Here is a 13,393-nt window from a genome sequence, read left to right as displayed (position 1 = left end):
AGAAAAGACAGTTCAGTTCCCCTGTGGGCTGGAATTTATGCTCTGATCTCCCAGAATACTGTCCCACTGAAGAAGGTTGGGTTTTTACCAGTAACACCACCTCCAGTCATAAACTACGCAACAGTATGCACAGCTCTAAAAAATTTCAAAAAAGTACACGCTGAGCTTGAAGGCCAGCCAATCCTGCCAATTCTCTGCGATGAAGGTGTTTTCCGTATTGTAGCTGGCATTTTCATGAGCAATCCAGTAGAATCTGATGATCTTTATCCAATTATGGGCGTATTCCACATGACAAAAGTTGTGTTGTGGTGTGGTGTGCAGAAAGTTATCTCAGTGGATGTGGCATAGACAATGCACTTTTTCAGGATGAAATCTTTGGAAGCAAAACTGTCCAGTCAGTATTGAACAGAACTCATCATGTTAATTTGTTACAAGGTATGCTCATAATATCAGAGGCTACAGAAACATTACATTGGAATGCTTTCTGGAACAAGAAAGACAAATTAGGTTTTGCATATCTTACCTCAGAAGTGAACAAGGCATAGGGTGCACTTCATTCAATAGGCATAATGAAAAGCTAGGCAATGTTCAATACATAGTTCAAAGTCAGAAAACCAAGTTTGTAGAGTTGGTCAAAGAATGTGAAGAAAAATCAGAACTTTGCAAGTACTGGGGAAATGTTTTACACATTATATCTCTAGTGAAAAACTTGGTACATGCTGATCGGGCAGGTGATTGGGGGCTGCATGTGAAGACTGTGGAGTAACTGATTACTGTGTTTCACAAATTTGATTGCATAAACTACCTGAGCTATGGATCCTATCATTTGGAAAGAGTGAAGAAGCTAGAGGTGGAAAAAACATACCTTTACAGAAAATTCATCCAAAGACACTTTTGTGGTGAAAGACACAGAGGGAAGTTTCAATGCTGTGGTTCCAGATATGAAACTGGAAAAGATGATCCAGAGATCACAGAAAAGCTCCAAGGGAATTGTTGGTCAGACATGTAAAAGTGAATATGCTGCTCAATGGCAGCTAGTTTACCATGAGGTCCTTTCTATTTGCAATGTTCTCAGAGAGATGACAAATTCAAAATTAATGGACCATCATGGAACTGTTCCTCACCACTACTTGTGGGAAAGAGAGGGGAACCTTTTATTAAACATGTTGACAGCCTTCTTCATTTCATACAGCAGCAAGGAAACCCCTTTGAAATGACTGAGCCTGTGCAACCACACAACTACATGACCAAACAATATGTGGATAACTATATAACGACACGTCTATTAGATGTTCTGGAACATGGATCAAAACTATATGCAGAACTGAAGCAGAAGAAATTTGTACTGAAAGAGAAAAAGTTGTTGACATAATCACTAAAGCTAATTTTCCATGTTCTAATTGTCATAGTACGAGTTTCATCCAACCAGCCACTACAAAACAGGTTACAAAAAAGCAAATTTCGCAATCACATAGAGAGATGGATGTAGCAAAAGAAAAGGGTGAATTTATCAAGGACATTCTGTCGCATGATCTTCTTCCAACAAACACATTATTTAATGGAGACGCTGCAACCAAACCAGTGAAGCACAAACTTGTACAAGAGCTAAAGAAAACTTTGATGAAGAATTTCTATTTGAAAAGGTGTCCTCATTGAAAACTGTTCTTGTTGAGGACTATATGTCACAACTGTGAATGGTCAAGATGTCATCCATGCAAAACTTTGGAGAGGTCGTTCAGACAGTTCTACAGATATCAAAGTCAGTGTGCACCTTGCAAGAATTGCACATTGTCTTTGACAGTTACCTTGAACTATCTGTTAAAGAATGTGAAAGAACCAGACGAATGTCTACATGTGGAACAATTGACCTTGCCTGAATCAAAAATTCAACACTTATACCTCTTCAACTTGATAAATTCTAGTCATCAACATTAAACAAGACACTTGGAGATGTTAACTCGCCAAAACATTGCTGATGAATTCAATGAATACTGAATTTCTAATTATTGGAAGTGTAATGATTGTCAATGAGGAGTTCATGCCTGCAGAGATATATTCAAAAGGTACGGGCCATTTTGCTCAAGAACTTAAAAGCAAATTGGAGGAAGCTGACTTTCAGTTGTGCCACATGTTGAGTGGGCTGTGTTCGAAATGGTTCCAATTGAGTCATTGCACTGTCAAATAACACAGATGTTATTATTGTGCTACTTAGATTTGTTGCAATGTTCATAAGTCAAGGATTGTCAGAGTTATGGATACATTATGGAACAGGCGAAAAAAGACACTTAATCCTGCTTCATATTCTGTACAAGAAATGTGACCCAGAGTTGCCCAGTGTTCTTATCAAGGCACATATTCTTACGCATGATGACACTATGAGCAAAATTGGAAAAAGCCTGGACCTTTAACTGCTGAACCTGTGAAGTTTCTAAAAGGATTTGCTGAAATAGAAGAAGAATGCAACTTTAAAGATACAGAAAAATACCTTGAGTGTGTGTGGAAAACAAGTTCTGACTGTCACATATCTAACGAGCTTCGATACAGTGAGTTGAAGTGATCAGTCCCACTAATTGATCCCCCACCAATATCATTTTGTGCATGGACACATTAAAAGAGCATTCTACTCGATCAGAAGATGTGTTAATGTTTTGGATCATGCATATGTAGAGGAAGATCCATGTAAATTTGGTGGGGAATATATTGAAGAGGTGCTAAAACCTATTACATTTCTAAAGCCTCTACCCACAGAACTTACATGTACATGCAAAACCTGTGCTACAAAAAGATGTCCCTGTCGATATGCTCTTCTCAAATGTTCAAAATTCTGCAAATGTATCACGAGCGATTGCTCAAAAAAAATAAAGTGAACTAGGAAAATGTGTCGAAAACAGGACTGATAAACATTATTTATTTTCATATTCAGATCATAAACATTGTTTGGTGTATACATAAAAGGATTAAAAACCACTATTATTTGTTTCATTTCTATACATGTCTCTTCTTCCTCTATTATAGCAACAATTTCGGAAACTGGCGAAAGGGGTGTTCTGAGGAGTTATTTTCTGCCTCTATAAGACAACGTGACCCCCCTAAAACCTGTGTTTTGACACCAAAATGAAGTATATAGGTCTCATGGTTCCTGAAATATTACATCATCATTGCAACACGTCCCCCATTTTTAAAAATGTTGTTCAGAACAATTCGGCCTGCATCAGCAATGTCTACCCAAGCTAAATTACTCCTCTAATGATGCAAATACACACATCAAAAATAAAAATCTCTAGACAACTATTTATTTAAGGAGTCATATCAGGGGGGCAGGAGTAATATCCTTAAAACATGTGTTAGATGGTACTTCAACTCATATATATGTAAGGAGTTATTAAAGTGTAATTCTTTTTATACAAAATAAGAAATATGGTGGAACTTTCTCTCTTTATTCTGAATGCAACAACTGTGTTATACTGTAACCATTCCAAACCATCACATCACTTTCTGTAAGCTGACTGTTCGATTAAACTTGGCCAGAGAGTCAAGGAAGCTTTGAAGGCTTTCTGTCACAGGTTGAGTAACTGGTGTCCTAGTTTTTAGGGAGCACTCATAAACTTACCTTTGATTTTGCTAAGTGGCATCTTCAACTCAAAGGATTGCGGCAAAAGCTTGGTTCCAGGTAGCTACAAAAATACTTTTTGATGGTATTTCACAAATAGTGAGATCAGGAACCTTTTTAGTGAATATGTAATATCAAAAGCACTATTCCACAAATAGGCTACACAATATTATTGTAGTTAGTGTCTAATTAAATGAGAAAGCACATCAAAATAGTTTTGAGCCCAGGGCCGGCTCCTTTGCAATGGCAAAGGAGCATCGCCCACTGGCTGAGCCAGAAGCTAAAAGATAAAATGATATTTCTTTATTGTTTTATCTTTCAGCTGCTGGCTAAGCAGGCTAAGCCAGTAGCCTGTGAAGAGAGGGGCGGGACTGGGCCAGGGGAGGTGGGGGAAGGAGAGAGTGCACTTAAGTGCGCATGTGTGTTAGGCCGACCAAACCCACATGCGCACTTAGGTTTCTCCAACCCAGCTGTGTTGAACAGCCGGGCTGGAGAAACTGCACATGTCCCAGGGTTGTGTCTGAGCGGCAGTCCAAGCCTCTCAGACAATCCCGACATTGCTTTCATGCTAGGTTTAGCATGAAAGCAGCACCAGGATTGCTGAGGAACCTGTGCTGGTGTCCCAGTGAATGCTGGGATAACAGAAGAAGAGAGACAAGGTGAGTTTTTTTACATTTTTTAAAATTATATTTCTATCACCTCCCCCGCCCACCCCTCCCCTTGAGATTTGCGGCGGCCTCCGCTGTTTGAGTCACATCACATGCGTAAAGTATGACTGATGGGAGGAGATTACCCCACATTTAAATGTTAGTCGATATTTTAAAAAGTACATCTCAACCTCATCTTACATTGTAATGGACATACAAATACCCAGATCTGATTAGAATTTCTGGACTGGGACAAGTGCTTCCCACTCAGAATGAAGGAACTCTTGTAGTAGTGGTAGAGCAGTAGAAAAATTGACACTTAGGGCTTGATTTAGATCTTGACGGTATTACCGCCAAACCGCGTCAGTGGCGGACCTGAAAACACCATCAAGTTGTCAATGTTTCGCCAATCGTATTTAGATGTATTGCGGCTGAGCCGCAGACCACCACAACAAAGCACCCTTCCTAGCCGTCAGACAGGCAGGTTCCCACCGGCCATATTTAGATGTTTCGGCTGTGCAGGCAGGGCCATACCAGCAGACTGCAGACAGAGGGAGCCCATCGCTGGGCCCAATGGATAATGGACAGTGGCAGTGGCTATGGAATACAGGTAAGTCTCACACACACACACTCTACCTTAGCTATATGGGTCCCCCTACACAACCTCAACACAGCATATACACACCATCATTCATTGCCATTCCAACACCGCACAACCTGTGCATGCAGAACACAGCCACTGCCATACATCCATGATACACCACACACCACTGACACTGCACCCATACATGACACAACCACAACAACCAACACAACTACACACTCAGCTACCCAAAAACACTCGCACAAAAGCACAAGTGCATACATTACAACGACGTCCGCCACATAACGACACACCTGAATGTGTCACACAGCAACACAATACACAACCAAAACCATATGCAAGTGGCACACATATGGACACACACACATCACCGGCTCCAGCTCCCCCTACCTCAACGATGTAATCCAAATACACACACACACAAATATACGCACTGACACACATACACAACAGGCATCACAACCTTACACACAGCTGACAAGTATTATTGTACCATCATTGTGGTGCCACAATTCATTTGGCTATGAATAATGACACCACAATGACGTGTGTGTATGTGTGCCATATGCAGGTTACAGTAATAAAAAAAAAATACTATGACACGTTTGAGCCTGCAGTGGTCCCCACCTCATTTGCAGTGCCCACTCAACGTACCCTGGCAATTCAGGGTGTGTACCTTTGTGTCTGGGGACAGGAGAGGTCATGTTTTCTCTGAAAGTCAGCCGCAGCAGTGACTGCACGTCTTGTCTTGTCCAGTCGAAAATGGAAGTGAATTCGGGGGGGGAAAGGTACGTTTTTACCTCACTTCCCCCAATCCACCAACTCAAGTTTGGAGGTCGGACTGCTACATTTTGCTTGGTGGTAAGGCACATCAAACTTCTGCACAGCAGCACAGGTGGCTGGAGTCCCCCAGGCAGCCACTATTTCTTATGGTGCCATCAATGTGGGTGGAGTTTGTTGACAGAGACAGTGGGATGAAAGCAGGCTATTGGCTATGGGACCAGAAACATCTAAATCCACCGGGTGGACAATCATGTCAGTGGATGGGTTTTCAGTTCAAAAACTGACGAGGGGACTGTTACTGTCAAGTTCTAAACCAGGCCCTTAGTCTCCCTATAACTAAAACTGACTTTCTCTAGAGTTGGAGTGTCCCATTTTCCAGCGCATGCTATGTAGACTGTGGAATATTGCATACATTCTTCGTCCAGTTATAACTTTTCATTTAAGCCTGTGAGAGTGAAACAAAGAGAATGCCCTTCCATTTAGCCAACTTATATTTTTGTAATTTAAGAAACAATGTTAGCAAAGCACTAGACTTAAAACAATACTACCTGTAATACTGAAATGACCAGGGAATGCAAGGGTCAGATCTAAGAAAAGGTAGAATGAGTCATACAGTGGCTGAAAAGTGACTAGACCGCGAGAGCAAAAGTACCAAGGTGCATCTGGGGAGAAGGAACAAATAAAAGGCTTCACAAGAAGTTCATAATATTACCAATGAGGGGTTTGACTGAGACATAAAGGAACAGGAGAAGGAATACACAAGAGTGCTACAGTCATCAGAATCAGAGTTAGAGGGGGACAAACAGCTGAGGTGGAATGGGTAAATAGAGGAAGTGAAAGAACATCAGAGGAGTGTTAAACATTGTTTGTAATTGAGCATTAGCATAGCTAAGAAGACCAACACAGATAGAGAACAGGAGGCAAGACAACAGCACAAAGAAGTAGCCTGGCACTGTCAACCTACAAATTCAATATTCTCCGTCAATGCGCATGCTTTAGTGCACCATATATCCCTTTTATCCTGAATATCACTGGCAGTGATTTTAAAGTTGTTTTTATTCCAAAAACATGTGTAAGCTAATTGGTAAGAAAACTGGCTACTCTCGCTCTTTTACATGTCCTCTTGGTCGCTGATCGGCTTCTGGCACAATGACGTCAGAGTTCTTTTAGAATAACTATTTCTTTATTGTATCAGTAGAAGTGTATTTTATGAATTATTCAGTGTCTGTGTATAACAGTGTATCAAAACAAAATGATTCAGTTAAAAAACAACAGCCTGGCCAGAAGTACTTGTTTGCTGAGGTCAAGCAGTAATAAACGCATGCATATGCATACACACGCATGCTCACTCACCTGATCCTTGGCAGTGGATCACAAGGATATTTGCCATTTCTGCAAACTTCACACTAGATGGATTCTTTTTTATCTCTTTCAAAAACTCTCCGAGGGCGACCTCACACCTTAGGGAAACAAGCACTGTTAGAGATTGAACAGCACATACCTGTACATAAAATACCTGCCATGCAGACACAGAGAACTAAACAACGATTTCCTAAGCGTATGGACAACATATGCATTAGGACCACAAGAGGACATTAATCCAAAAAAGACGAGTTGACAGCTGTAATAAATCTAGTAGTATCAAGCTCCTAGGCTTCAACGTCCATCTATCACCAACACTGAAAATCGTTAGTTGACAATGAATACTTTGCCTTCTCACTTTACACTATGACAGGCTTATCGATATAGAACCTCATAGCTGGGAATATGGAATGCCATACGAAATTAACACTACCAGCCTCAGCTATCGTAGAGGGGTTAGTGTTAAAAAGGGACCAGGATCTTTGAAAGTAATTTTAGGTAAGAAACTATCTTTTACTCCTACATATTACTCTAGGTATCCAATACATGTAAGCAGACGGCATCTGTCAGACACTGATAGGGAAGACATGGAAAAAGCAGGGTCTACCTGGCCTCAGCCTCTGATGCCCAGAGAGCAGTCCTACTTTGGGTCTGCAAACTGGGCCAAGTGCAACCCTTTCAGCACCTGCTTCGTAATGGCAGTGATGGCAGGAAGGCTTCCTACAGAGGTTAGTGTGCAGGTACAACAGACACGAACATCAACAAAACCCAACAGCATAACAACATGATTGGCCAGCCAGTACTTATATTTATAAAAGAAAAGCACTTTAAAACACTTTATAACATAATATTCTACTGTCCTAGCTGGATTATTGCTCTAGGCAAGACTTCTGTTTTAGTGATGACAGCACTTTTGTTTGTAGGCGACTAACCCAACCCTACAACAAGTAGCAACTGTTGGCCCAACCCTCATGGCTCACAAGCAGTGCCTCACCAAAAACCCAAACAGAAAAAGGTGATTTCTGGCAGCCTTTATGCATGGACTTAAGAATGCGACATCTCAGGGGGGTCGTGGTTAAATGAAGATAACCCTTTTCTCACATGAGCAACAAGTCTCAGTTACACACAGGCAATGAAGGAGATGAAGTGAAGTTTTCACTAGGTTTTATTAACAAGACTGCAATATACTGTAAAACGCATGAACTGCAAAGATTAGGATAATGAACGATGGAAGGAGCAGAATGGTAAAGATGAGTCATGAATACAAGAACCACCACCATATACATGGAACCTAAAATATCCCTATGACCCTATCACGGAGAATCGAATCTCTAACCTAAAGAGAGCTTGTTGTCTTAAACCTAATCTGGCAGTACCATATCCATAAGAAGAGCCCCTCAACTCTTGTTACCTTGGAATGAGGTCTCTGGATCAGATTTCGTGGGGACACGAAGGCTGGGTCTGCATCAGGGTGACGTGTAGCATAGATAACGTTGATGGCATCTGGTAGGAATCCCTCTGATAACCTTGTCTGCGTGAGATGTATTCATACAGATCTTGTAGGACCCCTGACGCAGGTATGTTATCAAACAATAGATAAGAAGGCATGCTTGGAGTGGCAATTATATAAACAATTCCCTCTAAAAGTACATTATGTTCCTGTCACACGTAGGTGGGAAAGGGATATGATGTGACTACCTATCTTTCTCACTTAACTTTGACACCGACAGTGATGCCTTTACAGAATGGTACTGATAACGTAAAATCGAAACATTTCACTAACTATAAACGTAGCAGCCATTTTATAAGAGATAATGAAAAGAATAGGCTAAGACAAAGTAAGCTAAGTAGGTTACAAGTCACTATGTGACGGGGGAACAGGCATGCAAGCCAGACCGCTAAGCTCCTGATTTCCATTAAAACTAAATAGGATCCACTACACCACACTACAAAAACTAAGGAAACTCAGAATCCCTAGGACAGGGCCACTGTCGTACAGTCAAGGATGCCTCTCTACCTCCCCTCATATGCTTTCCTTGTTATTCTTTGGTGTGGGTCTTAGGCACAGATGCAGTGCCTGCACCTACCCCATCCCCACCAGGAAGAGAGAGGGGCTCTGTCTCTCAGCCTTATGTTGATCACCAAATGAGTCTCTGCTGAAGGTCGAGAACCAAGCCTTCAAATATGTGTCCTTCTCCCTGTGTGGGGAGAATGCACCAGTCGCAGGTGCACCGGTCCTCTGCTCCAGGCTTTGGATCTGATGTGGGGTCACAAGCCGAGTACAGAGTTGCAGCCCTTTATCGGGTGCATGGTGAGATAGCTGAAGGTTGGGACCCAAGGGTGATGACCGGGTCCACCTCCCCCAGGAGAAGCCAGGGTGACAATGCAGTCTGCTTCTAGTCCAGGGTGGCAGCAATTGGTCCTCTTATAGGCACATCACAATTCAACTGAAGTGGTGTAGTTGCAACAGACACATATCCAGTAAGTGCCTCAGGCAGCCACAAAATCACTAGGGCACACAGTGGACAGCTGCTCTTCCATTACAGTGGCATAGTCCGTGTGGGCAAACTTGGGCAAGTGCCTTGGGCTGCGACGAGTGCCACAGACCAGCAGCAGTCAAGTTTCATCACTTCTGCAGTGCCATCTTCAGCTAGGGATGTTAACACAGGGATCTGGGTCTAGTTTGTAGTAGCAGAGCTTTCTACAAGTGAGCTAGTAGGCTTTAACTCATGTGATGCACATAAAAAGGTCTGGTCACAAACGATGTGATCACTAATACACAGTATGCTGGCACCATCGCTCTACATGCTAGTACCTGTGACAGGTACAGTGTTCCCCTGTCACTAAAGAGTGTGTGTTTGGTGCTCCCCTATAAACCCAGATGGGTCCAGGACTGTACTCACATCTCGGGGCAGGCCTAAGCCTTCACACACTTGCTAGATTAGAGTGAAGCTGGGTCCAAAAATCAAAACAACAGGATAACAGATACTCACATTTGAGCACTCAGTGTAGGATACCTAACGGTACACATTGCATTAACATTTTTGCCCCAAGAGTGGCTTAGGCCGCACAAGTAATCAGGTGAACACATTGTCAATGCTGGCCTAATCTGAGCTTCTGTTCCGGAGTCTCCACCTAGAGCGACTGGACACAGAATAAACATGGGGAAGTCTACAAAGCTGTGCTAACAAGCTTAATAATAGGGATATACTTTTGGACAGTAGAGGAAGATGCCTCAAGTGTGGCACACTTGTCAATATCTTCAAGTACAGATGATTCTAGTCTGACGTAGCAATGAGACATGCAGGGCACAAACAAGCTGGAAATGATGGCTATGGACTTTTTTGTCCACCACAGGTCTTAGACGTAGAATGTTTTGTAAAGCCCTCAAAACACGCAGACTAGGTAGAGTACCAAGAAAAAAGTATACAGATTAAGATGGAAATCTAAAATGATTCTGAAGATGAATGATGAAATGGGACAGATGACTCTGTCTCTGGAAGACTATCAAACATTTTATGATTGTCACTGTTTTCTTTATTCTTTCAATGATAATGCCAAAGCTGCCCTCCCACCCAAACCAGGAGAATTCTAGTCTTGTTGGCGTAGATAAAGATAAAAAGAACAGGAGGCCAATTAAATGAATAAGTCATGCTAAAAGCTCCACATATCTAGTGATATTGTATAGGCATAGGAGACCAGGGGAACACCATATCGAAGAGGGTAAAATACAATATAGATGGTGAAATCAAGTTCCTCCTATTTCATACAGATTGAAACAAACAGTCATTCTCCTTCTCCTCAGTTTATCTAGCACAATCTCAAGAGAGGAAGCTTTGAGTGTAGTTGAAGTGTCCAAAATCATTGGAGAATTGACATTGGCCCAATTACCTGAACATTATCTACAGCCATGACCAAGCCTGACTCAGCACTAGGACTAAGGTGAAAGTCACCCTGTCTGAAGCTTCTAGAAACAAACAACATGAATTTCCATGGGTTTTCTTCAATGTGATGAAGAAAGATAAAGTAGCAGCTTGTGTTGATCTAAACCATGATTTATAGGAGGGAGAAAACAACACCTTGAAAGCCTAAGTGACTAGATCAGAGTGGAGAAAATTGGTGGGGATCTTGCACAGTGGGACAGAGATGACCTGGTACACACTGGATACTGAGCATATCATGCTTCATATGAAATGGTTGGAAATTTGTCAGGTCAGGGAAGAGGTCGAATAAGGAATGACTATGCTAGTTGTTAGAAGGTTTTCCTTTGCAATCTCATTTCAGATGTAGTAACCCCTGCTGTCAAAGATATTTACCAAAGTATTACTTAGATCCTCTAATGGGCTCACATTAGGATTTACAGCAGGCAAACTGGCTAATAGGATGATTTAGAGTTTGACAGAGGGGTTACTCCTTCACAACAGTGATGGATATCCAAATAATGGGATTCATATTTCGACGGACGGGATATCCATCACCATTGTGACAGAGTAACCCCTCTGCCAAACTATAAATCAGGCATAAAGTCTCTAGTAGGTTTACAACAAATTCTGCTTACTGCCTCCCACCAATCTTGTCCAATTATAGTTTTGCTAGTTATTTGTACTTATGCTTGTATTTATGCAAGACTAGTCTGTAAACCTCACTGGCAATCATGCTGTAACTGTGCCATCAAGTATGTTTGCAGCTTTAACCTGTAACTAACTTAAGACTAAAGGATGAGAGAAGTAATGAACAGGAGAAACTCTCTCCATACCCTTTATGAACTGCAGCAGACAGGAGGTAATTCAAGTGGTGAAGGTAGCACAGCCCAAGACAATGATATTGCTCATATTGCTGATATCCAGAAAGACCATATTAATAGTATGGCAGACGTACCTCATAAAAAGTTGCAGTATTAAAAGAAGAACACCCTGCAAAAACCCTGAGCATACACTAAGTTACTCAAACACACATTACTCAAAACTGCCAAGGACACAAGTTATGTCAAGACAGTTACAATTGACAGGCCTTCCTGATGACCGGAAAAGGCAGTTACCCCCCCACCCCCACGTGGAAAACAGATTTTACCTTATGATTTCAATTAAATCCTCCAAGCGCTAACGCAATAAGCATTGCCATCTATGAATGTAACCAAGAGGCAATTCTTGCTTTATCAAACCTACAGCCAATGTAAATAAGTATTTTACATTGGCAAAGAAGAACAAAGACTGAACTATTTTATATTGACACGAAAATTCAAATGAGCAAAAAACTAGCGTAAACTATGAACAAATTTGTGAATGGAATCTCAGCCCATAATATAGTCACATAAGAAGGGTATCAGCCAGCAGCTTGACTATGGGCACCAGGCCCACAGACTGAACTTATGCCACCCAAAAGCAATGGATTCTTGAACTGAGTGTGGATCAGAAACTAACACAGTCTCGCCACTCTGAAGCTAGTAATGAAAGCACAAAATACAAAACATGATGTTTACTCAGCAAAGATCTTTGCAAAGTTTGGAAAGTTATGATAAAATTCGGTTGTAGGGAAAGCTTATTCTTTTCAAACTTAAATTAGACTATGGCCAACTAACATGCTCTTGTGCACTAATCATTTTAGATGTTGAAAGGACTGTGGGTCTTATTGTGCCCACAGGACAAACTTAAGACGTTAAGGCTCATTCTGAGATTAGCATTAATTCAGCAAGTAAAACAAGGAATCCAATTCTTGATTTGAGCAGGTGGTTGCCACTGGTAGTTCATTTTGGGGACCCGGAATAATTTTTCATCATCAGACTGACAGAGAAATAAGAGAAAGAGTAAGGAAGAGGAAGATAAAAAAAACAGTGACTAAGGGAGAAAGAGGAGATGAAAAAGAAGCCGTAAGAGTGAGATAGAAAGACAGGAAATGTGGGAAGCGAAAGAAAGAAGCAAGTGGTGAAATCAAGCATAGACAGTGTTGTCTTTCAGTAACCTTGGGCCTTTGCGAGCACAGGTGATAGGCTCTGGAAGAACACAGATCAATCACTGGCTTTAAGTCATGATTTTGCATTAATCAGGAAATTTTGAAATAATGCAAAGTAACACAGTTACTGCACACATCTTCCACAAATTTACCACCAGCCATTTGCTGCTGGTAGTCGTAAGAAACAGTTTTTTGTGTGAAGTATTGCTATTGTACCTAAATGTGGATATACTACATCACACAACAGATGTATAGCTAAACCTTACATCACCACATATGTTTTGGCACACATTGTTGCTGATTTGCAGTGCTCAGACTGAGTACTCTGGATTATGATTGCTAACTTAAAACTGACCTAAACTGGCATTTGAACAGCAGCGGGCGTGTGAAGGAGGGACCGGCAAGGTAAGTCAACTTTTATGTTTAGCGCTGCAGCTA

The 13,393-nt window shown here is 41.5% G+C and overlaps 1 protein-coding gene across 1 annotated transcript in view; it reads right to left on the bottom strand.

Annotated features, from left to right (window-relative positions):
* VAC14 (VAC14 component of PIKFYVE complex) overlaps window positions 1-13,393 on the bottom strand; it is a 1,245,171-nt gene that overhangs the window by 998,083 nt on the left and 233,695 nt on the right. Inside the window, exon 8 of the mRNA XM_069217475.1 lies at window positions 6,998-7,104. Within this exon, the coding sequence (XP_069073576.1) occupies window positions 6,998-7,104 (107 nt within the window). The remainder of the gene's footprint in view (window positions 1-6,997; window positions 7,105-13,393) is intronic.

The sequence above is a fragment of the Pleurodeles waltl genome, chromosome 12 (genome assembly GCF_031143425.1).
Source record: "Pleurodeles waltl isolate 20211129_DDA chromosome 12, aPleWal1.hap1.20221129, whole genome shotgun sequence".
Lineage (NCBI taxonomy): Eukaryota > Metazoa > Chordata > Amphibia > Caudata > Salamandridae > Pleurodeles > Pleurodeles waltl.
Note: the sequence above shows the minus strand (reverse complement) of the source record. Positions and strands in the feature narration are given on the sequence as shown.